The sequence below is a fragment of the Saccopteryx leptura genome, chromosome 1 (genome assembly GCF_036850995.1).
Source record: "Saccopteryx leptura isolate mSacLep1 chromosome 1, mSacLep1_pri_phased_curated, whole genome shotgun sequence".
Classification (NCBI taxonomy): Eukaryota; Metazoa; Chordata; class Mammalia; order Chiroptera; family Emballonuridae; genus Saccopteryx; species Saccopteryx leptura.
In genome coordinates this window covers 287,420,065-287,447,540 of record NC_089503.1, presented here as the reverse complement: position 1 = coordinate 287,447,540, position 27,476 = coordinate 287,420,065, and the positions used below count along the sequence as shown (strand labels likewise).

General features: G+C 40.4%; 1 protein-coding gene across 1 annotated transcript; it reads left to right on the top strand.

The window, feature by feature from the left end:
* Nucleotides 1-1,783: 1,783 nt before the first annotated feature.
* On the top strand, nt 1,784-23,171 carry CREBL2 (cAMP responsive element binding protein like 2). The gene is made up of 4 exons (XM_066355516.1): nt 1,784-2,075; nt 14,860-15,057; nt 16,996-17,140; nt 21,017-23,171. The coding sequence occupies exons 1-4, from the start codon at nt 2,061-2,063 to the stop codon at nt 21,019-21,021; spliced, it is 363 nt and encodes a 120-aa protein (XP_066211613.1). The 5' UTR covers nt 1,784-2,060; the 3' UTR covers nt 21,022-23,171.
* The last annotated feature ends 4,305 nt before the right edge of the window (nt 23,172-27,476 follow it).

Below are 27,476 nucleotides of genomic sequence, written 5' to 3'. Positions count from 1 at the left end.
AACACACTGAATTTTCCTCTGTACCATCCAAATCTCGACTGGCATGGCCATGGACTGCTCCGGTGAATAAACGGTGTTACGTCATCATCTGCGCATGCGCACATGCTGCCACACACTGTATTATTTTTTTAGTAAAAGTCTGTCTCAAATATTGCATGAGACATATTTATACCACCAAAGGTATTTATCTGAATAAAATTCAACTGTCAGTGTCCTGTATATTTATTGCTGAATATGGGAATTCTACCTTCAATTTAATTTTGGAAGGGTTTGAAAGGAGTCAAAGGGTTCTTCAGAATAACATTAATGAACACACAGCCTTGTCAAGTTCTCAATGGCCTGACATAGGTTAAAACAACAAGCTCACTGACTTTATTAAATCATAAGGACTCAGGCACTCAATTACTTTTAATGGCTTTACTCAGATATAATTCACATCCCATAAAATTTACTCATCTAAAAAGAGGACTGAATAAAGAAGATGGGTTACATACATACTATGGAATACTACTCAGCCATAAGAAAAGGTGAAAGGTTGCCATTTGCAACAACTTGGATGGCCCTTGAGAACATTATACTAAATGAAGTGAGACAGTCAGAAAAAGCCAGGAGCCATATGATTACATTCATATGTGGGATATAAAACTGATACTCATAGACGCAGCAGTATGGTGGTTACCAGAGGGAAGGGAGTGGGAGGATAGTAAAGGGTAAAGGGAGCCAAATATATGGTGACAGAAGATGATTTGACTTTGGGTGGAGGGAACACAGTGCAGATCATGTATCTATCATAGAGATGTAAACTTGAAACCTATATGATCCTATTAACCAATGTCACCCCAATAAATTTAATTTTTTTTAAATGTACAATTAAGTGGATTTTAGTATATTTACAGAGCTGTCCAGCTATCACCAAATCAAATGGAGAACAGCTCATCACCTCAAAAGAAACCCAGGACCCATTAGCAATCGCTCCCCAATCCCAGCTCCCCTCCCTCCCTATTGTTCCTCAATCCTGCCCCTGCCAACCACACATCAACCTTTTGTTTCTTTAAACTTACCTATTCTGGGCAATTTTGTATAAATGGATTCTACAACGTGTGGCTTTCTGTCTGGCTTCTTTCACGTAGCATGCTTTTCAGGTTTATCCACGTTGTAACATGTGACAGTACCCTCCTTCCTTTTTATGGTCTAATACTATTCCTAATAATATACCACAATTGGGCCATTCATTCATCTACTGATGGGCATTTAGGTTGTTTTCTCTTTCTGACTATTACCAATAAAGCTTCTAGGACAGAACAGCTGTGGGCAAATTTTCCTGGGGACACAGTCTCGTGAAATTGTTGGCCATATGGTAACCCTATGTCTCTTACTGGGCGGAACTGCCAAATTGTTTCCCGAAGCAGCTGTACCACTGCACACTCTTCGTGTTTTGTTTCTTTAATAAGGAGCCTTCAGTATAGCCCCAGGGTCCCTGAGCAGGGCCCCGACCTCAGGTCTACCTCCCCCGGGGTGCCCAAGCCGCTGGAATCCGAGGGCCAAAGGCTCGGAGGGCGCACACTGTGGGAATCGTAGTTCTGGCCTCCCGCCTGGCCCCGCCTCCGCAGCGCTAGCAGCAGGAGGAAAACAGACTCTTGGCAGTGGCTCTGTGGACATTGTAGTTTTCTTTCCAGTTAGCAGCGTACAGATTGCTGCAAGAAAAACTACAGTCCCCAGAAGGCTGCGGTGCTACGGCAGCCGGAAAGGCCAATCCGCGTGCAGCACTCCCGCCCACCCTCCCGTCCCGGCCGCTCTCCAGGGCGTCTGTAAACACACCCAGACGATCATGGAGGGGGAGGAGGGGGCGGTGGCGGCTAAGGGAGGCGTTTTGGGCCGCCTCCAGGGTCCGCGCTGCCATTCCTGAACTGGTCCCTCGTACCCGTGACTGTGGCATCAGGAAAGCTAACTGTTAGGCGAGAGAAGGAGGCAGTCAGAACCATATCCCCTTCTTCCCCCGGGGCGGGGGCCGGGGAGGGCAGGAGGAGGGAGTGCCTGGCCAGGCTGGCCTGTCTGCCGAGATGGATGACAGTAAGGTAAGTCCTGTGGTTTGCACGCGCAGCCGCCACCGCCGCCTGCTTGTCGCTAAGTGCTGGTCCCGCCGCTGAGCCTCAGCTCTGTAGTCCATGCCAACACCCAAGAAACACCTGCCTTAGACATCCGCGCACCTTCACTTACTACCCCAGGTACCCAGCCAGGAATTCAGGGAACAGCGGGCTGCGTTGTTCCAAAAAGGGCCCTCTCCTCTGGGAACTGTTCATTCCCAGGGCAAGCCAGTTTGTCAGCTTTTCCAGGTAGTGCAAACCCTAGTTCTTGACTTGCCTACCGAGATAAGTGAGGAAATTACTTTGCTTCTCCTTTTTGCCTACCCTTGTCCCCTCCCAGCCTTTCTGTAGTTTGGAGATCTTAACTAGGGCACCCTGAACCAGCCCTATTTGCGTGACTGTTCCCCTTTCTTCTTTCCTGCACCCTTACTCAATGCCCCATTCATATAATCAGTTCACTCCCCCTCTGAGCTATTTTCCTGTGGTTGGTTGGAACACTGTGCTAAGCTCTTGTTGCTATTCGTCCAGAGTCTGGAATCTAACCTCCTCTGGAAAGCCTTCTCTAAGAAAAGTAGTGAAGTCTTTCTTGTTAATCCATCTTTAATAACTTATCACCACACTCTTTCTCTATCCAAATCACTTATCCTTGTGATTATAAGATAGCAGATAATGTTCATTATTGGTTAATTTATATGTATAACCTATTCTTTCCGTTTTTATGTCTGATCCACATTATTGTTCGTGAAGATAGGGATGGTCAGCTTATTGATCATCAGACTTCTAGAATTTGCCAATTTCTGAAGTGGATATTGCTCCTTCCCTATGCTATCCAGAGGTCTTACTTTGCACAATCTTCTGCATGATGCTGGAAATAGCAATTTTTTTTATTTATTCATTTTTTAGAGAGGAGAGAGACAGAGAGGGAGAGAGAGGAGAGAGAGACAGAGAGAGAGAGAAGGGGGGAGGAGCTGGAAGCATCAACTCCCATATGTACCTTGACCAGGCAAGCCCAGGGTTTTGAACCGGCGACCTTAGCATTTCCAGGTCAACGCTTTATCCACTGCGCCACCACAGGTCAGGCAGAAATAGCTTTTTTTTTTTATTGTTGATTGTGTGCCCTTTTTCCCCTCCAAGTAACCAGTAACATTTTGCTGCTGTCAAGTTTTTGTTTCACTTGTCATCAGAGAGACTGAAAAGATTTCCAGCTTCTCTGTACTGCTTGTGCTATTTTACATTATATACTCTTCCTGTTCCTGCAGAAGGCTCTGAGAAAACTGATAGAAGGGAAAGCCCAAGGCAGTACTCTGGAATTGGGACACACCTGGAGAAACCGTCTGCTTGTGAAGTAGCAACCTCTCCTAATAGGCAGTGGGACTTCCAAGACAAAAAGGGGGAGTTCTGAAAGTTTTCCAGAAAATAGTTTTTTTGAAAAAGCCTTTGCTAGCTTGATCTTTCAGTGTTGATTTTGAAATTAAATCCAGTATGTCTCCCAGAAAATAATGTTATGGCTGTTTAAGACTGCCAAAATAACATACTGTTCTTTGACTTTTTAAACTTGAGAGACTCTCACTGAATATTCTACATCATTTTCAGTTGTTTCCCTTTCACAGCTTTGAAATATTTAATAACTTTATCATAGTCTTCTGTAATCTCAAATAAGTCTAAGAAAAATACATAAGGTTATAAGTTATTTTTCTTACCTATAAAGTCACATAGGAGTTATTTCTAAAACTAGCAAACTGTATTGGGGGGTATAAAATTTTATTGCTTTGCCTAAAAGAGTTAAATTGAATTTAGAGGGGTAGACTATTCATAACTTACTTCCTATAGGGTCCACAGGTATGCAAAATAAATTCAGTTTTTAGCCTTTATTAATTCATAGTTTTTGTGAAAGAATATGGAAACCAGCAGCTTCCTAAATCTTTAATGACTGTGGAAAACAATCCATTTTAAATGTCTACGGATGAATAGTGCTTCTATGAATATACTACTTTCACTTTGGTTGCATGTCATAGTTTGGCGTGAGTAATATTTAAATGCCACGTCCAGCAAGACTGGACTGCTTTCAGCAGTCAGGCAGTGTCAAGCACCCTTAAATAAGGCTTTGGCAGCGCCCAGTCCTGCCTTTCTCTGTGCTCCAGTAGATGTAGTCCTGCAAAATTGTATTGTCTTCCTAGTACATACATACATACGAACATACACACAAATACACTTCTCTCTCACACTATATAGGGATGAAGTTTTAGGTTCCATTTCCTCCTGTGTAAGGGAAGGTGAGGGCTGGTGCTCAGAAGTATGTTGGCTGTGCTAGTGAGAGCACAAAGAATGACAAGCATTGACAGCAAGGCCAGGGCAACTGGAAGGGGATGAAGTGAGCAGGAGCAGCAGTGGTAGGCCTGCTCAGAAGTGAATGAGCAGGTCAAGAAACAGATGATGATAATGTGAGGACCTCCCTTGATAAAGATTCTGTGTTCTGAGTTGTTTTCATCAGTGGCAATGAATGAGTTTGCCCAGAGCTCTCCATCTTCTGCCATCTAGCTTACTGGAGTAGGAGCAGGACAAATTTGAATGTGGGTGCAGCTTTGCCTTCCAGATGTCTAGGATTGTGCCTGATACAGCATAGAGCAGTGGTCCCCAACCATTTTTGGGCCATGGACCAGTTTAATGTCAGAAAATATTTTCACGGACAGGCCTTTAGGGTGGGACGGATAAATGTATCACGTGACCGAGACAAGCGTCAAGAGTGAGTCTTAGACGGATGTAACAGAGGGAATCTGGTCATTTTTTAAAAATAAAACATTGTTCAGACTTAAATATAAATAAAACGAAAATAATTAAGTTATTTATTTTTTCTCTGCGGACTGGTACCAAATGGCCCACGGACCGGTACCGGTCCACGGCCCTGGGGTTGGGGGCCATTGGCATAGAGTACTAGTTGTTAATAGTGATTGAACTGAATTGGAACAGAGTGGCATTACAGAGAATGCCCTGATGTACCTGGACTTCATTAATCAATGAGCTTCATTGAGCCAACCAGCCAGAGTATACAGATGATAGCAAAGGGGAAAAATAAAGCAAAAGCTATATTGGATATATAAAAGTGTGCGCTTGGGAAAGTGCTAAGTAGCGGAGTTCAAATACTAATTGAGTGGATCTCTACTAGGTTAGCTGGGAAGGAACAAATCTTGGCTGGGTTATTTAACCTTTCTGAACTTCCGTCCTATCTGTAAGTGGTCAGTACTTTCTTTACAGGCTTTGTTGAGGATTAGAGATAATGTATTGGGTATAGAGTCTAACACCTGGTAGGCACTCAAAAATTATTATTATTCCATTACCTAGCACAGCGTACTAGGCACCGAACACGGTCATTTTAGTAATTCTTAAATGCGTACTGTTGCATAACATTTGTGGTTTTGTTTACTCCTACACTACTACCCTTTGTTCCTATGCCCCCAAATGGGACAGAGGCATTGGGATGGGACATGAAATGAACTTAAGCTGTGCCCTGTCAGATTATATGAGAAAGGTAGTCTTCTGAGCCCACCTGCATGTCCATTTCTAGGAAAAAGTGCTTGTTCTCGGAAAGCCTTTTCTCCCTGACCTGCTGCGTTGTTACAAAGAAAATTGAAATGTGCTGTTTTCAGAGGCTTTGATCATAGACAGATTCTTATTTTATATTTGACTTTTGTGTTTATTGAATGAATGCATGAGTAAATATGTTCCTGTGCAGACAATGAGCTGTTAAAAGACCACTGTACTTTATTGTCCAGATGACAGTTTAGGGCATCAAGTTCCAGTTGAGGGACTGATGAGAGAGTAGGCCAGCTGCTGGTCACAGTATGTTGCTATTATGGGCTGCTGTTCTTCTCCTTACTTCCTTCTACCTGTATGACACACGGTTATCTGAAAATGAGATTTCTTACCACTTGTTGGTAAGAAGACAAGTTCTTTTGTTCCATTCAGTTGTTCTAAGTAGTGAGGTTCTCACAAAAATTTTACGTTGGCCAGGAAGATCTCTTTGACATTTCCAGACCTGTCCTTTGGCCCCTGAAGTCCCTCCTGTTTGCCCCTTAGCCATCTTTTGCTAGAGTTGGAGCTATCTTCCTTGGGCAGTACCACAAAGCTCAGACACTTTCTGCCTTTTTTGTCCTACTACTCCATCAATACTTTCCACAAGACTGAGACAGAAGAGCCAGCTCATCTACTAAATAAATGTCTGACAGTAGATATTAATATTTTAGTGTTCCTGCCTTTCCTATCTAGGTTACATGCACATTGTAACTAGGGAGCCTCTACAGATAGTTGAACCATAATGGGTAATTTTAATACTATACAAACCAATTGAAATTGAAGTTTAAATATGTTTTGTTCCTTGTTTTCAGAAAAGTGTGTTTGTTTATCATTAATTTATCAGACATTTTTTGGACACCTAATATCTATTAGACATTGTGCTAGACAGTAGAGATACAAAGATCAGAAAGAGTTGATAATTTTTTATCAGGAGTTTACTTTTCAGTGGACTAGGCAGACACACAGAAAAATTATTATGATATAATGAGGTAAGAAATTAGGGCAACAGGGGCAAAGTGGTTTTGGGGGTGTTAGGATGGATGCCTAACTGTCTTGGTGTGTTAAACATGGGTTCGCACAGTAGGAATGAATCTGTAAAAAAGAATAGAAGTCCCCCAGAAGATGGGGAAGAGGGAATATCCTGTACTAAAGCAAATTGCACTGGCAAATAAATCTTTTAGTACAGCTAGAGCAGGAATTGGCAAATTTTCTGTAAAAGGTCAGGTAGTAAATATTTGTTGACCATGTGATCTCTGTTGCAGTTAACTCAACTCTGCGATTGTAGCATGAAAGCAACCATAGGCAGAATGTAATGAATGGGTGTGGCTTGTTTCAATAAAACTTTATTTACCAGAACAAGCAACAGGCCAGTTTTGGCTTGCCGGCAGGGCTACAGTTTGCTGACTCCTAAACCAGAGCTTAAGGACAGAGATATGGATGGGAAGATAATCAGGGGCCAGATCATGATATGCCTGGCAAGTTCAGCTAAGAAATTTGGGTTAGTATTTTTCAAAGTGTGGAAAAAAAGAAGACACCTGCTGAATCAGACTCTTTGGGAATGGGGCCAGAATTTTAATTGTAATAGGCTCCCCAGTTGAGTGGTTCATACGCTTACTGAAGATTGAAAACAAAGACCATAGATATTGGGGAGTCATTGAAGGATTTTAAAGCAGAGATGACAATCCTAGATTTGAGTTTTCAAAGAAAAATGCTAATGGCTATCTGGAGAATGGATTAAGGAGGGTAAAGATGGAGGAACTGGTACAAGACTAGAGATAGTCCAATTAGGAAAGAACACGGATTTTGGCATATAACCAGAGTTCAGATCTCATTTCTGCCACTTTCAAGCTATTACGATTTTGGACAGATTATTTCATCTCTTTAGAACTGAATTTCCTTGCCTATAAATTGGGTGTGTTAATAAAACCTTACTGAGTTATTGTGAAAATTAAATGTACTATATATGTGAGCGCATATTGAAAGAACTTGATTCATAATGGGTTCCCAGTAACTGCCAGTCCTTTCTGACTCCTCACTAGTTTGGTTATATTGCACAGAAGAAAGGCCTGAAGATCATATTAAAGCCTATTATAATGTAGGCTGTGGTTGATATAGCAGCATAAAATCATTCAAGGGTGAAGAATGTGGACAGCAAAAGAGACAGAATCCTGGAAAACTCTGTAATGATCACAAAACTGAACTGAAAGGGAGAGGTTAGTGATCTAAAAGAACCAGAAAAGGGGGGGGGGGGTGGCTGTTGCTATGCCATCTATCTAAGGGAGAAGAGAATGTTAAAGAGGGGACTTAGCCTACAACATGAGCTGTTACAAAAAACGTTCAAGTACAGTAAGTAGTGAAAAAGTATCCACTGGACTTGGAAAATAGGAGATTGTTTATGAACCTAGCAAGAGAAGTTTCAGTGGATTGATAGGGCAGGAGCCAAAATGTAGGGGTTGAGAAAGAGACAGGCGGGAAAGAAGCAAAGACAGTTAAGGGTAGACCACTCTTGTGGAGTCAGTTCCTAACAGTTTCAGGCATTGCTAAATATGTATATGTAGTATTATATTTACCCTTAAGCACTATCCCCTGGAAGGGGGAGAAGCGTAGGGATTGGGAGAGGCAGGTGTTAACTCTCATAGAAGCCTACTTCATCTTGTTTCTCCTGTTGACTCGAAAAACTGGCAGAAAGGTTAGCAGCAGGAAGGTATGATTAAACTTTCTCTCTTTCTGAAGATCTGATAAACAGGAGAAAAAGTCTAACCCACAGCTGCGAAGGAAGTAATGGGAACCTTAACACCGAAATGAAAATGCAGCTACTTCGTTTTTTTCTTTAAAGTGGTAAAGAGCTGTGACCAGCGCACATTCATATCCGTCTTATTTTTCTTTAATCAACTGGAGATAACTTTTTACTTTATGTTTTTTATTTTTAAAGTGAAACAAGCCCTCCCGCTGTTTTCCTTTATAGCTGGGGCTGATGCTACCACTTTATGTAAATGCAATAATTCTCAGACTTAACAACTTGAAACTTGTATGAGTTGTCTTAAAAATTAGAGCTTTAGGATATAAATAAGTACAAAAAGAGTGGTAAAATAATAAGTTTTTAATTGGTTTTCAGATTTTGTGTCCCTTATAGGGGAGATATTTTAAAAACCACTTGTATAAATTGTTGGTAGGGATATCAACAAATCAGTTTTTAAATATTGCTAATTTTTATATTGTATTTATTCATTCAATTATCAGCCTTCTAAAATATGCCTGGTTCTGGGCTGGGTACAATGGGAACTGCAGAAGTAGAAAACAGAGCTTCTGTGCCTGAGGAGCTCACACTAGTGGAAGAGATAAAACGCAAATCTGTGAGGGCACTAAAAAGTCAATATACCATATAAACTCAGTGTGATTTTAACTGTATGTTCAAATGCCCGGATGGGGTTCCTAAGGAGATGGGCATGACCTGATTGGAGGCTGCCTGTTGGGAATTAGCAAAGAGAAGATTGGCTCGGTGAGAGGAAACCTAGATGCTGTGGGCTGAATGGTGGCCTCTGAAACATACATCCCGTGTCTTAATCCCTGGAAATGACGAGTGTCACTTTATATGATAAAAGTCAATAATAGTAGCTTATATAGCAAAATACAATGATTAAGTTAGGATTTGGAGAGGAAGGGTTTGTCCTAGATTTTGCGGGTGGGCCCTAAATCAAATGGCAAGTGCCCTCATACGAGTGAAGCAGAGGGAGGCTTGACAGACACCTGCGGAGGCAGCGTGACCACAGAGGTAGAGATTGGGTTCATGCGGCCCCAAATTAAGGAGCACTGACAGCCCCAGAACCTGGAAGAAGCTCAGGATGGATTCTCTCCGAGGGCCTCCAGAGGGAGTACAGCCCTGCCAAGCTTCTGGCCTCCAGAAGAGAAAGAATACCTTTCTGTTGTTTTAAGCCACCAAGTTGGTGGTAATTGTTACAGCAGCCACAGGAAATTGATATGCTGGATGTGGTGACCTAGTAGGCAGTGCTGAGCTGAAAGTTTTATCTTGAGCTGTAGAGTAACATGACCAAAGGGCCATTAAAGTTTATTCTTTCTATAATGATCAGGTATTACTTCTTAAAAATTTTTTATTGATTGATTTTGGAGAGAGAGGAAGGGAGAGAAAGACAGATGTCAATTTATTAGTATACTTACTTATGCATTCATTGATTGATTCTTGTATGTGCCCTGACCTGGGATTGAACCCACAACCTTGGCTCATCAGGACAGTGCTCTAACCAACTAAGCTACCTGGCCAAAACCTATATATCATCAATACTTTTTTGCAATGAAGAAAAATACACCAAAAATGCAGTGAAATAAAAATACAATAAGAATAACCTGAGAAGAAAGGTTCACTTGACGGCTGTTTGCTAGATCATTAAGTAAGGAACTGGGGGTAGTAAAGGGGAGATGGTGGAGAGACCCACTGGGAGCCTATTGTAATAATCTGTGAGCAGGGCCCTAATGTAGGTAGTAGGAATAGAGAGGAGGAACTAATTCAGAGATTTTATAAAGGAATAAATTGGCATGCTTTCAGTGAGTGGGCATGGAGGTCACAATAGTAGAAGAAAATTTCAAGGAAGCACAAAATGAAAAAGTTTGTTACCTAACCTCACCACTGCCTTCCATCAAGTGCCTAATGCCACAGTGAGTTGGATTAAATGAATGACTATATAGCATTAATATAGAAGTGCATATAAAACACCTGTCAGTTTTAGATAGAGCCTTTTCAGGGAATTATATATTCAAGTTAATGAGTAGAAAGAGGTCAGTGTGTGTGTGTGTGTGTGTGTGTGTGTGTGTGTGTGTGTGCACTACCAGCCATCCTGTAAACACACTGATACTACAATTTATAATGTTATTTATTTCATGTTGGCTGTGTTTCACAAGTCTAAATACATTCAAAGTAAGGCCCCTCCCTGTCTTATATTAATATTCCCAGAGTTTTAGTGTTTGGGCCATAGTGGGTGTTCAGTAGAAGGTCGTTGAATGAACGAGTTCATTTCCCGCTTTACCTGAAGATTAGGACAGCAGGATTTGCTTCGCCTGAAGTGGTCTGTATGAAACAGTCAGAGATGAGGCGGGTAACTCCAGGCCTTGTCCTCGGGGAGCCCCCCTCCCCTGCACACCCTGATTTAGCCCTGAATTTACATCGTTGTTCTTGGTTCCTAAGAAGAGAGAACTAAAATGATTCAAGGACCTTTGGGATAGTATTTAGAGTGGACACTGCAGGCTTCTAAAGAGCCTGCAGCTACAATCATGTCACTTCCTTCTGTGGAAGTTAAAGCCACCGACTGGGACGCCTATGCCCTTCACACTCGGGCCCGTGCCGGCTCTTCTGTCTTTCTCTCTAATGGTTAAATTTAAAATTATCAGGAACTTTCTCTCGGCTGAAACCAGTAGTTTTATCTTAATTCCTAGCCTTTTAAACACATAAATTAGAAACATGTAAAAATTAAAAAAAATAAAGATGAGGAAAAAAATCTTCCTCACAGAAGAAATAGGAGAGAGCAATGGGACAATGTGGTTATTCACTGAGTTTGTGAAAATTTTATGAAATGTAGGTAAGAATGATTTTTGGCCCAGAGATATTTAAGGAATTTGTGAGGTTGGTTTCAGTTTTAGTTTCTGGTTCCTTGTTTCTAATTAACTTCCCCTTATCCGTCCCCTAAACTTTATGGCTTATGAAATATATGAAGTTCAGTAAACTACTCTAGTTGGCAACTAGTAACCCTACATTTGTATAATACCTTTTTCTTTACAAAATGCTGTCACACATTATTACATTTAAAATTTACAATAATTCTGTAATATACTTGACTCTCTTGAAAGTTGGTACATTAATCAGGTTTTAGCTGGTGCTAAAAGCTAAAACTTGGGTCTGTTCCTGAGGAAAAGTTAAGCTGGAGAGGTGGTGGCTTTAAATGTAATTTTATAGGCGATGACATAAAATATAGGAACCCTGGATTCATTTACTGTGCCTTTTTAATTAAAAAACAAAGGAATAAAATAGTTCCAACTTAAATATTTTGCTCCCATGAAAACTAAACAAAGGGTTATAATGGTTGTTTGATTTTATGACTGTGCTTCTCAAAAAAACTCCTGCATTAATTAAAAGCAGCAATATATGAGGTATTGTAGTATAGCGTTGTGTCATGACTCATCTTACTACATAAAGAATAGATGTAATTGCCATTTATTTCACTATAGACATGAGTTTATACTGTAAATATATTGCTTTTTAAAAACTGTGGCAAAGTACTCTGGCCAGATAGCTTGGTTGGTCATTCCCATATGCAAAGGTTGTGGGTTCGATCCCCGGTCAGGGCACATACAGGAACAGATCAATGCTTCTGTCTCACTCTGTCTTTCCCTTCCTCTCTCTTTAAAATCAATAATTTTTTTAAATTAAAAATATATGAGTAAATAGATGAAAACTGTAGCAAAGCAAAGATGCTATGTTTTCATATGTAGGGTGATTTCATAATATTGTATTACAATTGGGCAATTGATGTGATAGAAGCATCATTTAAAATTATCCCATAGTAATATTTGGATCAGCTAGTCATCCTGGAATTGCTAATCAAATATTCGATCCTGAGGGAAAATTTCCTGAGATATGTATTTGACATTGGAATATAGACATGATGATTCAGAATAGAAAAGTTTTAAAAGAGCAGTTTTTGAAAAGCTGAAACTAATTTGGCAGTAGTTCTGAAGCAGCTAGCTTTTCAGATGGTGGAAAGGAAAGATTTTTTTTTCCCGTGGAGTATTCAATTTCATTTCAGAGCCCTCCTATAAAATGTTAAATGCAGTAGTTAGCCATCATGTTATGATACAGGGTGTAAATGTGGCTGATCTACATTTAAAGTGTGGTTTTCTTGACCTAACCATTATACTTAGTAATGGTCTGATCTTTATAGGGTACTGGGCATTGTTGGTGTATGATATTAATAGTGATTTCAGACAAACAAATCAGAGATTGTATATCCAAATGAATATTGATCCTTGGAGTTTTGTTACCTGGGATAGTTTTTACATTTATTCTAATGATTTGCCAGTGTTTGTGTTTTCCATCTTCTCTTTTTGATTGGTTTTTAAAACCTCAGCAATATTTCTTTATACAGAAGCCTTGATATTTTTATTTCCTGAGGATAATTTTCAGAAAGAACTGGACATCATTCACACCCTTGTCAGATAAACAAAGTGATAATCCAGTTGTTTGGGAATTTAAAGAAAAATGTATTGTTCTAAAATAACATGGCCTCGAAAGGCATATTGTATAGTGGCTTGTAAGAAATTGGCTCCTAAAGCGCTTTCCAAAACTGTTTGCTCATTGCCTGACTGGTGGTGGCACAGTGGATAGAGCACTGACCTGGAACACTGGGGTCCTAGGTTCAAAACCCCAAGGTCACCAGCTTGAGCGCAGGCTCATCTGGTTTGAGCATGGGGCTGCTGGTTTGAGCCCAAAGGTTGCTGGCTTGAATCCTAAGGCTGCCGGCTTCAGCAAAGGATCACTGGCTCGGCCTGAGCCCTCCCTCCCTCACCATCAAGGCACAAAAGAGAAGCAGTCAATGAACAACTAAAGTGATATGAGTTGGTGCTTCTCATAAATCTCTCCCTTCCTGTCTGTCTCTCTCTCTCTCTTAAGAGAAAAAAAAAAGCTTGTTCATTGGAATAAATGTACCCCCATTTCAAGATGACTGCTTTAAAGAAAATTTACTTGATATATGTAAAACATCTTTACCTCATAGTTAAAGCTTGTATAAGAATTTGGGGAGTTTCCAAACCTAAACAATGAAGATTAAATTGCTTTGCCAGTCACCAAAAAATTATGCCTATGCAGGTAAATGAATAACAGGTAGAAATCTCCTGAGACAATCTAGTATTTAATTATAGGCTTCGAAAAGCAGGAGAGAATTATCCTATTTCAGACTTCCTGTGTGTTCCTTTGGGCTCAACAAATTTGAAGAGGGAATTTATAGCCAAATTGCTTAGGATACATATTTGTTTTTATATATACATAACTTTACATACAAATTTTATATATATATTTTTTGAGAATGTTTTATATATTTTTTAATTTATTTATTTATTTATTTATTTATTTTTTACAGAGACAGAGAGTGAGTCAGAGAGAGGGATAGACAGGGACAGACAGGAACGGAGAGAGATGAGAAGCATCAATCATCAGTTCTTCATTGCACGTTGCGACACCTTAGTTGCTCATTGATTGCTTTCTCATATGTGCCTTGACCGCAGGCCTTCAGCAGACCGAGTAACCCCTTGCTGGAGCCAGCGACCTTGGGTTCAAGCTGGTGAGCTTTTGCTCAAACCAGATGAGCCCACGCTCAAGCTGGCGACCTCGGGGTCTTGAACCTGGGTCCTCTACATCCCAGTCTGATGCTCTATCCACTGCGCCACTGCCTGGTCAGGCCATATTTTATATTTTTTATAATTGTAAATATTTTTAAAATTGAATTTATTGGGGTGACACTGGTTAACATAATTACACAGGTGCCCAATTCTACAACACATCTTTATACACCGTATTGTGTGTTCACCCCCCAAGTCAAGTCTCCGTCCATCACCATTCATCCCCCTTATACCTTTCATGTCCCCCCCCAGCAGTCACCACATGTTGTCCTTGTCCACAGTTCTTTGTTTCTTTTTGTCCTTTTTTGCTCAATCCTTCCATTTATAAATCATTGAAAAATACATGTGGTAAAAGCTATTTATAATCATACCTGTCAGAGAAATCCTCATTGACATCCTTCTTTGTGTTATTTTATAATGTTAAGATCATATTGAACTTAAGTTTTGAATGTTGATTTCTTTTTACTTATTATTTTTTCAAGTCAATAAAAATGCAGTAATCTTTTAGTTTTTTATTATCCAGGTACATATGATTCATAAAGTTTACTGTTAAACTATTTAAAATTTATTGTTGAAGAAATAATGAAAATGTTTTTCTTCTCTCACATTGATTATATCAAAAGTATCAGAAAAAAAATTATGAAGCAAAGCCTCATAAGGCATTTGATGGGATTATGCTTTTTTAGTTCCATAGGCTTCATTGATGTATTAATTGTAAATGTTTCCCTTGCGAATATGCAGTGGTAGTCACCTTCCTAGACACAGAACTAAGAGGAAAAATTATTTCTTCTATTTCTTCCTGAAGGTGGTTGGAGGCAAAGTAAAGAAGCCCGGTAAACGTGGTCGGAAGCCAGCCAAGATTGACTTGAAGGCAAAACTTGAGAGGAGCCGGCAGAGTGCCAGGGAATGCCGGGCAAGAAAAAAACTGCGATATCAGTATTTGGAAGAGTTGGTGTCCAGTCGGGAAAGAGCCATATGTGCCCTCAGAGAGGAACTGGAAATGGTAAGAAAGTCAGTCAAATAAATGCACAAAAAAAAATCAACCTAGACCCTGTTCTGTTGGCTCAGTGGTAGAGCGTCGCCCAGCATGTGGATGTCCTGGGTTTGATTCCTGGTGAGGGAACACAGGAGAAGCTACAATTTGCTTCTCCACCCTTCCCCCTTCCTCTTCTCTCTCACTATCTCTCTTCCTCTCTGTAGCCATGGCTTGATTGGTTCCAGCGAGTTGGCCCCCAGTGCTAGAACCTCCCCCTCAGGCACTAAAAATAGCTTGGTTGCTATGCAACAGCCCTAAATAGGCAGAACATGCCAGTAGCAGGTTTGCCCGGTGGATCCCAGCAAGGGTGCATGATGCTGGGATCTGTCTCTCTATCTCCCTCCTTTCACTTAAAAAAAAATCAACATAAGCTTTGCAGTCAAGAAATATATATTAAAACATGAAGAAACCAATTTTCACCTATCCAGTTGACAAACGTGGCAAAGACTATCAGCCAGTATGTGGGCAAATAAGCTTTTTCATACACTACTGGTAGGAGTGGAACGTGCATGACTGTTTCACTGAGGGATTGTTTATAATAGAAAAAAAAAGGAAAATAACTCAAATGCGTAACAATGGGGGACTGGTTAAATAAATTATACTACATTCCTATGTTGGACTGCTTTGCAGCCAGTAAAAATCACAATGCACCTATATATTTATTGATATATAAAAAAACATTTAAAATATATTGCTAAGTAGAAAAAGCAGTATAACAATATATAATAATATGAATAGTATGATACCATTTATGTTTAAACATTTATTTGGCATGTTTCATTCTTTCATTAATTCCTTCAGATTTTGGGTAGTGGCAGTAGAAATGAAAATGAGAATAGGTAAAATAGAGTTGAAACCCCATTACTGTGAGCTCAGGGGAGGAGGTAACGAGTTGGAGAAGATAAATAATACTACCATGATCATTACAAAGTAGGACAGGAGGCCATGGTCGGTTGGCTCAGTGGTAGAGCGTCGACCTGGCGTGCAGGAGTCCCAGGTTCGATTCCCAGCCAGGGCACACAGGAGAAGCACCCATCTGCTTCTCCACCTCTCCCCCTCTCCTTCCTCTCTGTCTTTCTCTTCCCCTCCCGCAGCCAGGGCTCCATTGGAGCAAAGTTGGCCCCGGGCGCTGGGGGTGGCTCTATGGCCTCTGCCTCAGGCGCTAGAATGGCTCTGGTTGCAATAGAGCAACGCCCCAGATGGGCAGAGCATTGCCCCCTGGTGGGCATGCCAGGTGGATTCCGGTCGGACGCATGCGGGAGTCTGTCTGACTGCCTCCCAGTTTCCAACTTCAGAAAAATACAAAAAAAAACACCCCCAAAACAAAGTAGGACAGGCTACTTCTGCTGTTTAGAATGTAAGAAAAGAAGTTTGGGGCATAAGAAAGTTCAGATATACACTACTCAGTAGATTTATTTTTTCAGTTGAATTTGACTTATGCTATAAGTTACTTCTCGCCTTCTGCAATGTAAGCCATTTGAGGGTGTAATCTCTGGACAAATTAATCTTTGTATACCCCAAAGTCCACAGTACACACTGGTAGAAAGTAAATATTTAGTAAATGTTTATGAAACAAAGGAATTACAAAAGTATTTATTTTAGGAATAGAAATAATAATGTGACCATTAGCCAACAGAGATGAATTCTAACTAGTAGCATACTGTGTGAGACTTTTTTTTAACCAGAGGAGCAATACTCCAATATATCACCAGAAGATTCGGCAGTAGTTTCCGCCCTCTTGTGAAAGATGGCAAACTTCATCCATGTCCCAGGTGAGAAATAGGAAATCAATGGAGGGTGGGATTCCCAGCAGCCAACATGACCTCTAGGTATGGGCGTCTTATGTCTAACTTTTCCTAAACTCTGATAGTAAAATTTTACCTAAATATATTTTACATATTTCAGTACAAGCAGTGGTGCATGGCAATGGACCAAGGAAAAATCCCTTCTGAAATAAAGGCCCTACTCACTGGAGAAGAGCAGAGCAAATCTCAGCAGAACTCAAGCAGACACATGAAAGCTGGGAAAACAGACACTAATAGCAATTCCTGTGAGTATCATACGTGGAGAGTATATATATATGTACTGGAGTGTCTTAAGGCGGGATTTCTGTTGACCGCTTTCCTCTTTTTTTCTGTTTTTAAATAAAATGCTGGCATTGTTTATAATACACTAATAAGCAAGTGAAATGGTAGATTCTAAATATTGAAATGCATTTTACATGGAGGTCTTTAAAGAGCAACTGATACATTTATGGAAAATATTTTAAGTTGGGCTAGTCCATAAATGGGAGTGTGCCTTTCTAGTTATTGTTAATAATAATGCCTTTTATTATTTGTATTTTGACTTACAGCTCACAGAGTATTTTCACCTAAATTATCATAAGAATTTCCTCCACTAATTGTGTAAAGGAATTATACTTTATAGATAAAGAAATAGCAGAGGGGTAGATAAAGTGTGCAAGGTCCTCACCTAGTCCAGACTCTATCTTATATATTCATAGTAGCCCATTCCAGTAAAGACTTTTTTTTATTAAGGTAAAATTCACATAACATGAATTAACCATTTTAAATGAACAGTTCAGAGGCATTTGTTACATTTAAAATGTTGTACAACCACCACCTTTATCTAGTTGTAGAATATTTCATCACCCCATAAGAAAACCCTAAACTCATTAAGCAGTTACTCACTGTTACCCCCTCCCTCCAGCCCCTGACAACTATGAATCTGCTTTGTGTCTTTTTTTTTTTTTTTAGGTTTTTTGTTGGGTTTTTTTTGTATTTTTCTGAAGCTAGAAACGGGGAGAGACAGTCAGACTCCCGCATGCGCCCAACTGGGATCCACCTGGCACGCCCACCAGGGGCGACGCTCTGCCCACCATGGGGCGATGCTCTGCCCCTCCGGGGTGTCGCTCTGCCAAGACCAGAGCCACTCTAGCGCCTGGGGCAGAGGCCAAGGAGCCATCCCCAGCGCCCGGGCCATCTTTGCTCCAATGGAGCCTCGCTGCAGGAGGGGAAGAGAGAGACAGAGAGGAAGGAGGGGGGGGTGGAGAAGCAAATGGGCGCTTCTCCTATGTGCCCTGGCTGGGAATCGAACCCGGGTCCCCCGCACGCCAGGCCGACGCTCTACCGCTGAGCCAACTGGCCAGGGCCTGCTTTGTGTCTTTATGGTAAATATGGATTTACATAATATGGACATTTCTATAAATGGATCATACAGGATGTGACTTTATATGTCTGGCTTCTTTCACTTAGCATAATGTTTTCAGGCTTATCCACATTGTAGCATGGATCAGTACTTCATTCCATTTGATGGCTGCAAATATCCATTGTATATGGATATCATGACTTGTTTATCCATTGATAAGAGTTTTGTTTCTACCTTTTGGCTATTGTGAACAGTGCTGCTATGAACATGCATGTACAAGTGTGTGTTTGAGCAACTTTCCAATTCTTCTGGGTATACACTGTATACCTACACAAGTGGAATTGTGGGGTCATATGGTAATTCTATATTTAACTTTTGCAGGAACAAACTTTTCCAGAGGCTGAAATATTTTACATTCCCACCAGAAAAATATGAAGCTTCCCATTTCTCTACATCTTGTCAGCACTTTTTATTTTCCCTTTTCAAAAACTACTGTATTCCTGATATCCTGGGTTCGATTCCTGGCCAGGGCATGCAGGAGAAGCACCCATCTGCTTCTCCACCCTCCTCCATCTCCTTTCTATCTCTCTCTCTCTCTCTCTCTCTCTCTCTCTCTCTCTCTCTCTCTCTCTCCCCCTCCTGCAGCCAAGGCTCCACTGAAGCAAAGTTGGCCCGGGCGCTGAGGACGGCTCCATAGCCTCCACCTCAGGCCCTAGAATGGCTCTGGTTGCAACAGAGCAGCACCCCAGATGGGCAGAGCATCGCCCCCTGGTGGGCTTGCCGGGTGGATCCTGGTTGGGTGCATGTGGGAGTCTGTCTCTTTCTGCCTCCCAGCTTCTCACTTCAGAAAAATACAAAAAAAACGAACAAACCCTACCTTATTCCCCCATGTATAAGATATACCTTAATTTTGGGGCCTAAAATTTGAAAAGTATTACAAAAAGTTATTGAACTCAAGTTTTATGTATCATAAAATGCATACAACTCCTCATCACTGTCAAAACTCCCATCCATTAGCTTGTCCTCTGTGTCTGATGACGAATCACTGTCTTCAACAATGAGCTCAAAAACAAGCACAAAAAAGCAGGAAATGCAAGTAAAAAAAATCTACAACCACTGTATAAGGCGCACCCAGTTATTAGACCTGAAATTTTTCAGAAAAGGTGTGTCTTATACATGGGGAAATACAGTATAGCCTTCCTTCAGTGGTAGAGCATCAGCCTGGCATGTGGATGTCCCAGGCTCAATTCCCTGTCAGGGCATACAGGAGAAGTGATCATCTGGTTCTCCACCCCTCCCTCTCTCCCCTCTCTTTTTTTTCTCCCCCTCTCCCACAGCCATGACTCAGTTGGAACAAGTTAGCCCCAGGCTCCATGGCCTTGTCTCAGGCTCTAAAATAGCTTGGTTGCTGAGCAACAGAGAAATGGCCTCAGATGGGCAGAGCCTTGTCTCATAAGGGGTGGATCTCAGTTGGGGCACATGTGGGAGTCTGTCTCTCTGCCTTCCCATTTCTCACTTAAGAAAAATAAAAATAAGTAAAAATTAAAAAAAACCTCTAGTCTTCCTAGCTGTTGTGAAGCAGTGTCTGATTGTGGTTTTGATTTATATTTCTAAAGATTAATAATGTTGAGCATCTTTTCATGTGCTTCTTGGCCATGTTTCTATCTTCTTTGAAAAAGTGTCTCTTTATGTCCCTTGCCTATGTTTTAATTGAGTTTTTTTCATTTTGCTGTTGAGAGGTAAGAGTTCTTTATATATTCTGGATTCTAGACCTTTATCAAATATGTGATTTTTAGATATTTCTCCTATTCTGTAGGTTGTCTTTTCTCTTTCTTGATAATGTCCTTTGGTGCACAAAAAATTTTAATTTTAAGAATTCAGTTTATCTATTTTTCTTTTGTTGTTTTGTGTCTTGTGTGTCATATTCAACAATCCATTACCAAATCCAATGGCATAAAGATTTTTCCTTATGTTTTTTTTTCTAAGAGTTTTTTAGTTTTAGCTCTTATATTTAAGTCATTGATCCATTTTGGGTAAGAGTCCAGTTCTTGTGCACATGAATATTCAGTGCTGGTGTTGTTCCAGCACCATTTGTTCAGGAGACTGTACAGATCTCAGAATGAAGATACCAGGTCATCGATTTCTTCATCATTGTAATTGCTTTGGGAGCACCTGAAATAGCTATAAGGAAATGTTATAAACTTTCCTTTTAAAAAATGTTTATAAGCCTGACTGGTGGTGGCACAGTGGATTAAGCTTTGCCCTGAGACACTGAGGACCCAGGTTTGAAACCTTGAGGTCAACAGCTTGAGTGTGGGCTCATCTGGCCTGAGCATGGAGTTGCTGGCTTGAGCCCAAAGGTCTCTAGCTTGAAGCCCAAGGTGGCTGGCTTGAGCAAGGGGTCCCTGGCTCGACTGGAGCTCCCCGGTCAAAGCACATATGAGAAGGAATCAGTGAACAACTAAAGTGCCACAACTATGAACTGGTGCTTCTCATCTCTCTCCCTTCCTGTCTGTCTGTCTCTCTGTTAAAAATATATATATACAATTGAATGATTGGCTTTTTGATAACTTTTATTAGATGAGGTAACATTTGCTTAATCTAAATTGAATTAAGGTAAGAAAGGCAAATCAGCTCAGTTTTCTTTTAGTCTGTATTTAAAAATAACCTTCTTATACATACTCAACTTAAACATTTTTTCATGCGTTTTAAAAGAATAACTAAATTTCATTGACCTTAAAAAAAATTCTTATATTGGTAACTTTGATTTATCTTTCAGGGTGAAGATCATATAGAATGATGAGTCAGTGACTGAAGTCAACATCCTGATTTCTATGAAAAATGAAAGGGCAAGAGTGAGCCTCTGGGCTCCAGTGACTACCTACTGCTCCACAGTCATCTCTGTAAATCTGCAGTTTCCACCAAATGTGTTGTCATAGATCTTAAAGGATTTTGCTTTAACTTTTAACACTTAGAAAATTGACAGACATTCAGACCTGTTCCGGTTGGTGATGCCACCCATGGCATTTAACATGTTGCAATGCTTGAAAACACGGGAGTAGAAAAAAATGGGTAAAGATTGTATTTTTGCATCTGAACTCCATATTGCTTTCTTGGGTAATTTATATTCTTTCCATGTAATTGTGTGTGTATGTGTGTAGGTGTCACCGCCTTTCATGTTTTTGATTGCCCTACAAAGAGAAACCAAACAGGCTGATGACTGACTTAAGTTCTTAGCCTCAATGGACCTAATCTTACTTCTTTATATTTACTTGAGTAACGTCTACTTTCTGCATGAACCATGATTTCTCCTGTGAGCCATTCCAGCATAAGCTGTGAATATGTATTAACAAGTACACACATTTCTATTTTTATAGTCCACAGTGAGAGGCCTGTTCTAAACGACATACATTTCAACAGCACCCAGCAGGACAGCCCTCAAGATGGCCTCCATGTCAAACTTCTGTTGCTGTCTTCTCAAACTGCATTTATAAAAGTTGGCTGGGGCCTAATCCATACTTGGAGAACAATCAGTCAAATTTTATTTTTAAGCAAGAATTAACCTTTTAGGCACTTCAGCAGCACATGTCATCTTGACAACCCAGTGTATATGTATGTGTGTATGTGTTTCTATTGTGTCTCTATATTAGTCTGTGAGGAGGGCAGGAGTGAATGTTCACGTGTTTCCTTGTGTAGTCAACTAATATGGAATATTTTTCTAAAGACTATAGAATAAAAGTAGCTGCTGAGATCAAGTTTCTGCCCCAAGAGATCTGGAACAAAATGAGCAACAAATTGCTGGTGGGTCTAATGGCTGTAGCCGTACCCAGAACCCTGTTTCTTCCCCGAGAGGACTGTCCTTGTGAACGTGTTCTGAGCCAGAAGGAAGCACTGTGGTGTGCAGCTGGTGCAGGCCCACTGCGCCTCCACTCCGGAGCGGAACCCTGGGGCCAGCGCTGCGCGTGGCAGCACAGCTAGGGGTGCAGAAGGCAGAACAGTCCATTCCAGTTCCCATCGCCGTTGCCTTCACTGTCTTCCTGACACCGAGTGGAGTGACAGTTGAGGAGTCCAGTATGAGACACTCAAAAAGACCTAGGAATCTTCTGATTTCCCCTTTGAGACCTTCTCTTTTATCTTTCTCATAGTTAAATCAGGAGTTGTGTTCCCTGTTGCTGCTAAATTGTGACTGTCCTTGCCTCTAATGAAGCAAATATTTGGCTTCCAAACAAAATATGGTTTTGTTATGAAATGGCAGTTTAAGAGGAGGCATTATATCCTACACTGTCTGTGAGGTGGAACATGAGATGGACCACATAGTTTAAGACTACAGGTATTTCCCCCACCCCCTTCTCTTAGGCTATGCATTTGAATAAAGTGCCTCCCCTTAGCTGGAGTTCCTGAAGATCTCTTGGCTTAGGTTGCAAACTCAGATCTCTAGTCCATTCCTGTGTGACTACTGATATACCACTAGCCCAGACTGTTGGGTCTCTCTGTGTTTTGGTGGATGGGGGTGGGGATGTTAAGAGTATTTAATGTCTTTTTAGTATCACAAATATAAAGAATTGTTAATATTCAGGCCTTCAGAATTTGTTTTTTCTTTTGTTTATATATAACACATTAGCATTAAAGAATTTTAATTTAGTTGTAAAAACAAAATTTTATATTTAAAAAGAAAGTGAAATTACAGATGCATAAGAGCAAAAGTTTAATATACCAAAGACACTGTGTTGTTGCTTGATGTACTTAATGTCAATATTTGGGGCAATTTTTAAGGTTTTACCCCCAAAATGCATTAATAATAGCTCTGTACAATATTTAAAATAACAAAAGTGAAAACATCTTTATACCGTATTATCACAAACTGTTCTAAAGACAGCAAACTTGTGCTCAGTTGTTTTTCCTTTGCTTTAGAATAAACTACCAGTAATCCTAAACCAGTCTAAAATGTATTGTTCATAGATCGAATCTAAGCATTTATACTTGCAGAAATGTTTTGCAGTGAGTGAGGCCTTGGACTAAGGAGAGACTAGAGTTTATTTTCAAATTGTATGACTGGCTTCCAATAACCCTCTATCAGTAGACTTGCTGGGAAAATACCAGATATTAAGAACTAGATTTAATTCTTTCATAGAAGCATGAAACCGTTTTTTGGTAACTTTCCATGACTAGCATAAACCAAGTAACCCAAAGAGCACGGGAGATGATAATGAAGTCTAGTATACAATGCAAGGCAGGCAGGACCCATAACTTAATGTTTTTTTTTCTTTTTATCAGGGAAAATCAACACTAATAATACACTCTAGGGAAGTAGCATCTATTTAGAGGCTTTAACATTACAGCAAACCAAAAGGTTAAGCTTCAGACGACCAAACTTACAACAGGATATTTTGCTGCATTTTGGCATTACACTGTAACTTGTAGTATATAACCATCTGAGGACTCTTAGTACTAACTCGGCACAACTAACTCCTCTTTCCCCTCCATACTGTTGGGAGAAATAATTTTTTTCTCACCATAAATGTCTCAACTTTATACAAGTAGTCAGAGTGAAAGGTATAAAACAAGGTTACAACATAACTCATCATTTTGTGTGTTTTTTTTCTTTATGACATATACAAGTATATATTTTTTGGTGCTGTATACTGTTTAATTTAGCAAGCTTATGTGCCTATAAAATTGATTTTTAAATAAGAATAGTATAGGACTTTATAGCTATTAATTTTATTATCAAAATATCTAAGGTACTCAATCCATTTTAATAATTAAAATTTTTCTAAATATCTTGAAGAATTCTTTGTGAACACTAGACTCAAGACTACAGTAAATCCAAACAGCATACCTTCGACCTGGGTTTTAAAGCATTTCACCTCAGTAACCTATCCTCAACTTGCTACTTCCTCCAGTGCTTTCTTCATTTACTTACACAGTTGTCAGAATTTTACATTCGACTTTCTCTTCCAAGGTTCTATGAGATAACTTTGTAAACATGCATTAACAACATTTTAAACTGAGACTAATGCCTAGAGTCACATTTCTTGTTAAAATTTTAACTTTAAAGATTTGTAACTCTGGAGCATTAACCTTACACTATCTAAAAAATGGGCCATGTCCCAGATATTCCCATAAATCTTAAAACCCAAAAGAGGAATTCAAATTTTTAAAATGTCCCTAATGAAGAAAAATCAACTGCACTTATTCCATCAACACTATTAAAGGATAAGTGCCAGCAACAGAGGACCTATACATATTTGTGAAGACCAAGACTTACCATGGCAAACAATAACACATGGGCAGAGGAGATGAGATCCTAAACACCACTATCATAAAAATAATCAATTCTGCCTTTTGTCTTCTTTCTGCTGCATAAGGAACCAAAGAAGTCAAATAGGGAATTGTTCTGTCTGGTTCAACAAAAAAATCTTTAAGAATAGATAGGTATATTCCTTGTTGTTCTTTCAGGGCATTATTTATACAGCTTAAAAAAAAACTTCAAAAATAAAAATAAGAGTAGTTAGCCTTGTGAATATTCTTGAATTTCTCTTCAAGCAATTTAACTTTTTTAACAGCGTCATCACTCAAAAGTCCCTTTAACATGGGCTTTATCCCACAGTTACAAAGCAGCTTCCTCCTTTGTTGAATGTGAGAGTGGTTCTTTGTTCCTTCAGGATCCCAAAGCCATTCAAAGTCATTCCTGTTTTCCAGCACTATATATGGCATATTGTAGGGGAACACCTTTAGGAACTTTCTTTACATCAGATTGCTCCCGTTTTGTCAAGAATGAGGGTACAGCAGTATGAGTTAATTTGGTTTCTGAGTTACTGAGCACTGCACTTTTCCAGGGTATCAATAGATAGTCAAAATTCCTCCATTTGCCTGACCTGTGGTGGCGCAGTGGATAATGCGTCGACCTGGAAATGCTGAGGTCACTGGTTCGAAACCCTGGGCTTGTCTGGTCAAGGCACATATGGGAGTTGATGCTTCCAGCTCCTCCCCCCTTCTATCTCTCTCTCTCTCTCTCTCTCCCTCTCTCTCTCCTCTCTAAAAATGAATAAAGAAAAAGAGAAAAGAAAAAAAATTCCTCCATTTGTGATGGAAGTTGGCCATTGATGCATTCTCTTTGCTACTACATTGTCTAGCAGTTGTTTTGTGTTCAACTGGGCCTGTGAATTTTCAGACCTCTTCTGAAAAGAAAAGTTGCCTGATGAGTGTCTTTCTGATGAGTTAATTTATTTCCATTTTGGGTATAATTGGTTGAAATACTATATTTTCTATTTAGCTGGTTAGGTCTCTTGAGAACTGCAGTTGGTTTTCTCTGCACTTCATTTTGTCTCAGAACATTTGAGGCAAAGAGACAGACTCCCGCATGCACCCCAACCAAGATCCACCCGGCAAGCCCCCTATGGGGGATGCTCTGCCCATCTGGGGCTACTTCTCCCTTGCTCAGCAACCAAGATATTTTATAGCACCTGAGGTGAGGCCATGGGAGCTACTTTAGTGCCTGAGGTGAGGCCATGGAGCCATCCTCAGCGCCTGGGGCCAACTTGCTCCAACAGAGCCATGGCTGCGGGAAAAGAGAGAGAAGGGAGAGGGGGAAAGGTGGAGAAGTCAATGGTCACTTTTCCTGTGTGCCCTGACCAGGAATCAAACCCAGGACATCCACACACTGGGCAGACACTCTACCACTGAGCCAACCAGCCAGGGCCTTGTGTTTTTGGTGCTGGAAAATATCATTCTATATTTTTGTCACTTAGAGGTGGTTGATTCATAGACTAATTCCTTTTCGAATTCCAGTTGTTTTCCTAGCTGCAAGGCCAGCAGTAACTCCATAAGGACATGTCTTTCCAGACATCATTCTTCCTCTGTGGCTCAGGTTAGTTTTTACCAAAACCAGAATTCTGTGGGATTCCCTATTGTACTCCCATCCAGAATTGCCAGGTACCACTTTGCTGAAGTCTTCTATTTAGTCATGGAAAATTCTCCTTTCCTTACTTTCAATTCAATTTGATGATATCATCCAGAGACATAACAATTTTGTTGAGGTTTTAATTATTGCGGGGTGGCAGTGACAGGGTTGCCATGGCTCCGTCTAGCCGAGAACCAAATTGGTTCATGGCTGGAAACGCTGCACTAGACCACTCAGTTGAGAAGGCTAGAATCTGAGGCCTGCCACCTTCCACTCACCCTCACAGACTCAGAATTTACAGGTGTTTTAAATATAGTGTTCAGATTGTAATGGGTCTCTTTTGCCATCTGGTCTACTAAAATGTATACTTTTTTTTTTGGCAAAACAACCCAAGATGTACTCTATGTTACTTTGTTCAGTACCTTTGAATTCCCCAGACAATTTGTTTTCAAAGCAAACATTCCAAAATGAATGTGACTCTTCAATGGACTCTCTCCACTGTGCTTGAAGTCTTTCTTCTCTGGTTGTAATTTTTCTTTTTCTTTCTATTTTTTTTATTTAATCTAGAATAGAAGCAGGGAGGCAGAGAGACATACTCTCATATGAAACCCCACTGGGACCCACCTGACAAGCCCCCTACCAGGTGATGCTCTGCCCTCTGGGGCCGTTGCTCTGTTGCTCGGCAACTGAGCTATTTTAGCACCTGAGGTGAGGCCATGGAGCCGTCCTCAGCACCCGGGGTCAACTTGCTCCAACCAAGCCATGGTTGTGGGAAGGTAAGAGAGAGAGAGAGAAGGGAGAAGGGGAGAAGTGAAGAAGTGGATGGTCACTTATCCTGTGTGCCCTGACTGGAATCGAACCCAGGACATCCACATGTCAGGCCAATGCTCTACCACTGAGCCAACTAACCAAGGCCTTCTCTGGTTGTAATTTTAAATTACAGGGTCATTTATCTGGACTATCCGACCCCCCCTCCCCACCAGTATCTTTATAAGAGCAGTGACTTTTTTCCTTGGGTCAGATAGAAGATGTATAATTTTGGGTTAAAAAAATGACAATTTATTCCAGTTTATTCTTAAACCTATCTATATGGTATTTTGGAGTAGATAAAAAAAATGAAGAGAAAGTTCCATGGTTTTTGTTTGTTTTGTTTTGTTTTGTAACAGAGACAGAGACAGGGACATATAGGAACAGACCTACCTGAAGGGAAAGAGATGAGAAGCATCAGTTCTTTGTTGCGGCTCCTTAGTTGTTTTGACTGGGGGTGGGGTGGGGACTACAGCAGAGCGAGTGACCCCGTGCTCAACCCAGCGACCTTGGGCTCAAGCCAGCAACC

Coding starts and splice junctions, on each gene's coding strand:
- CREBL2 (XM_066355516.1), top strand. Junction 15,058..16,995: donor TCAGAGAGGAACTGGAAATG/GTAAGAAAGTCA, acceptor TACATATTTCAG/TACAAGCAGTGGTGCATGGC.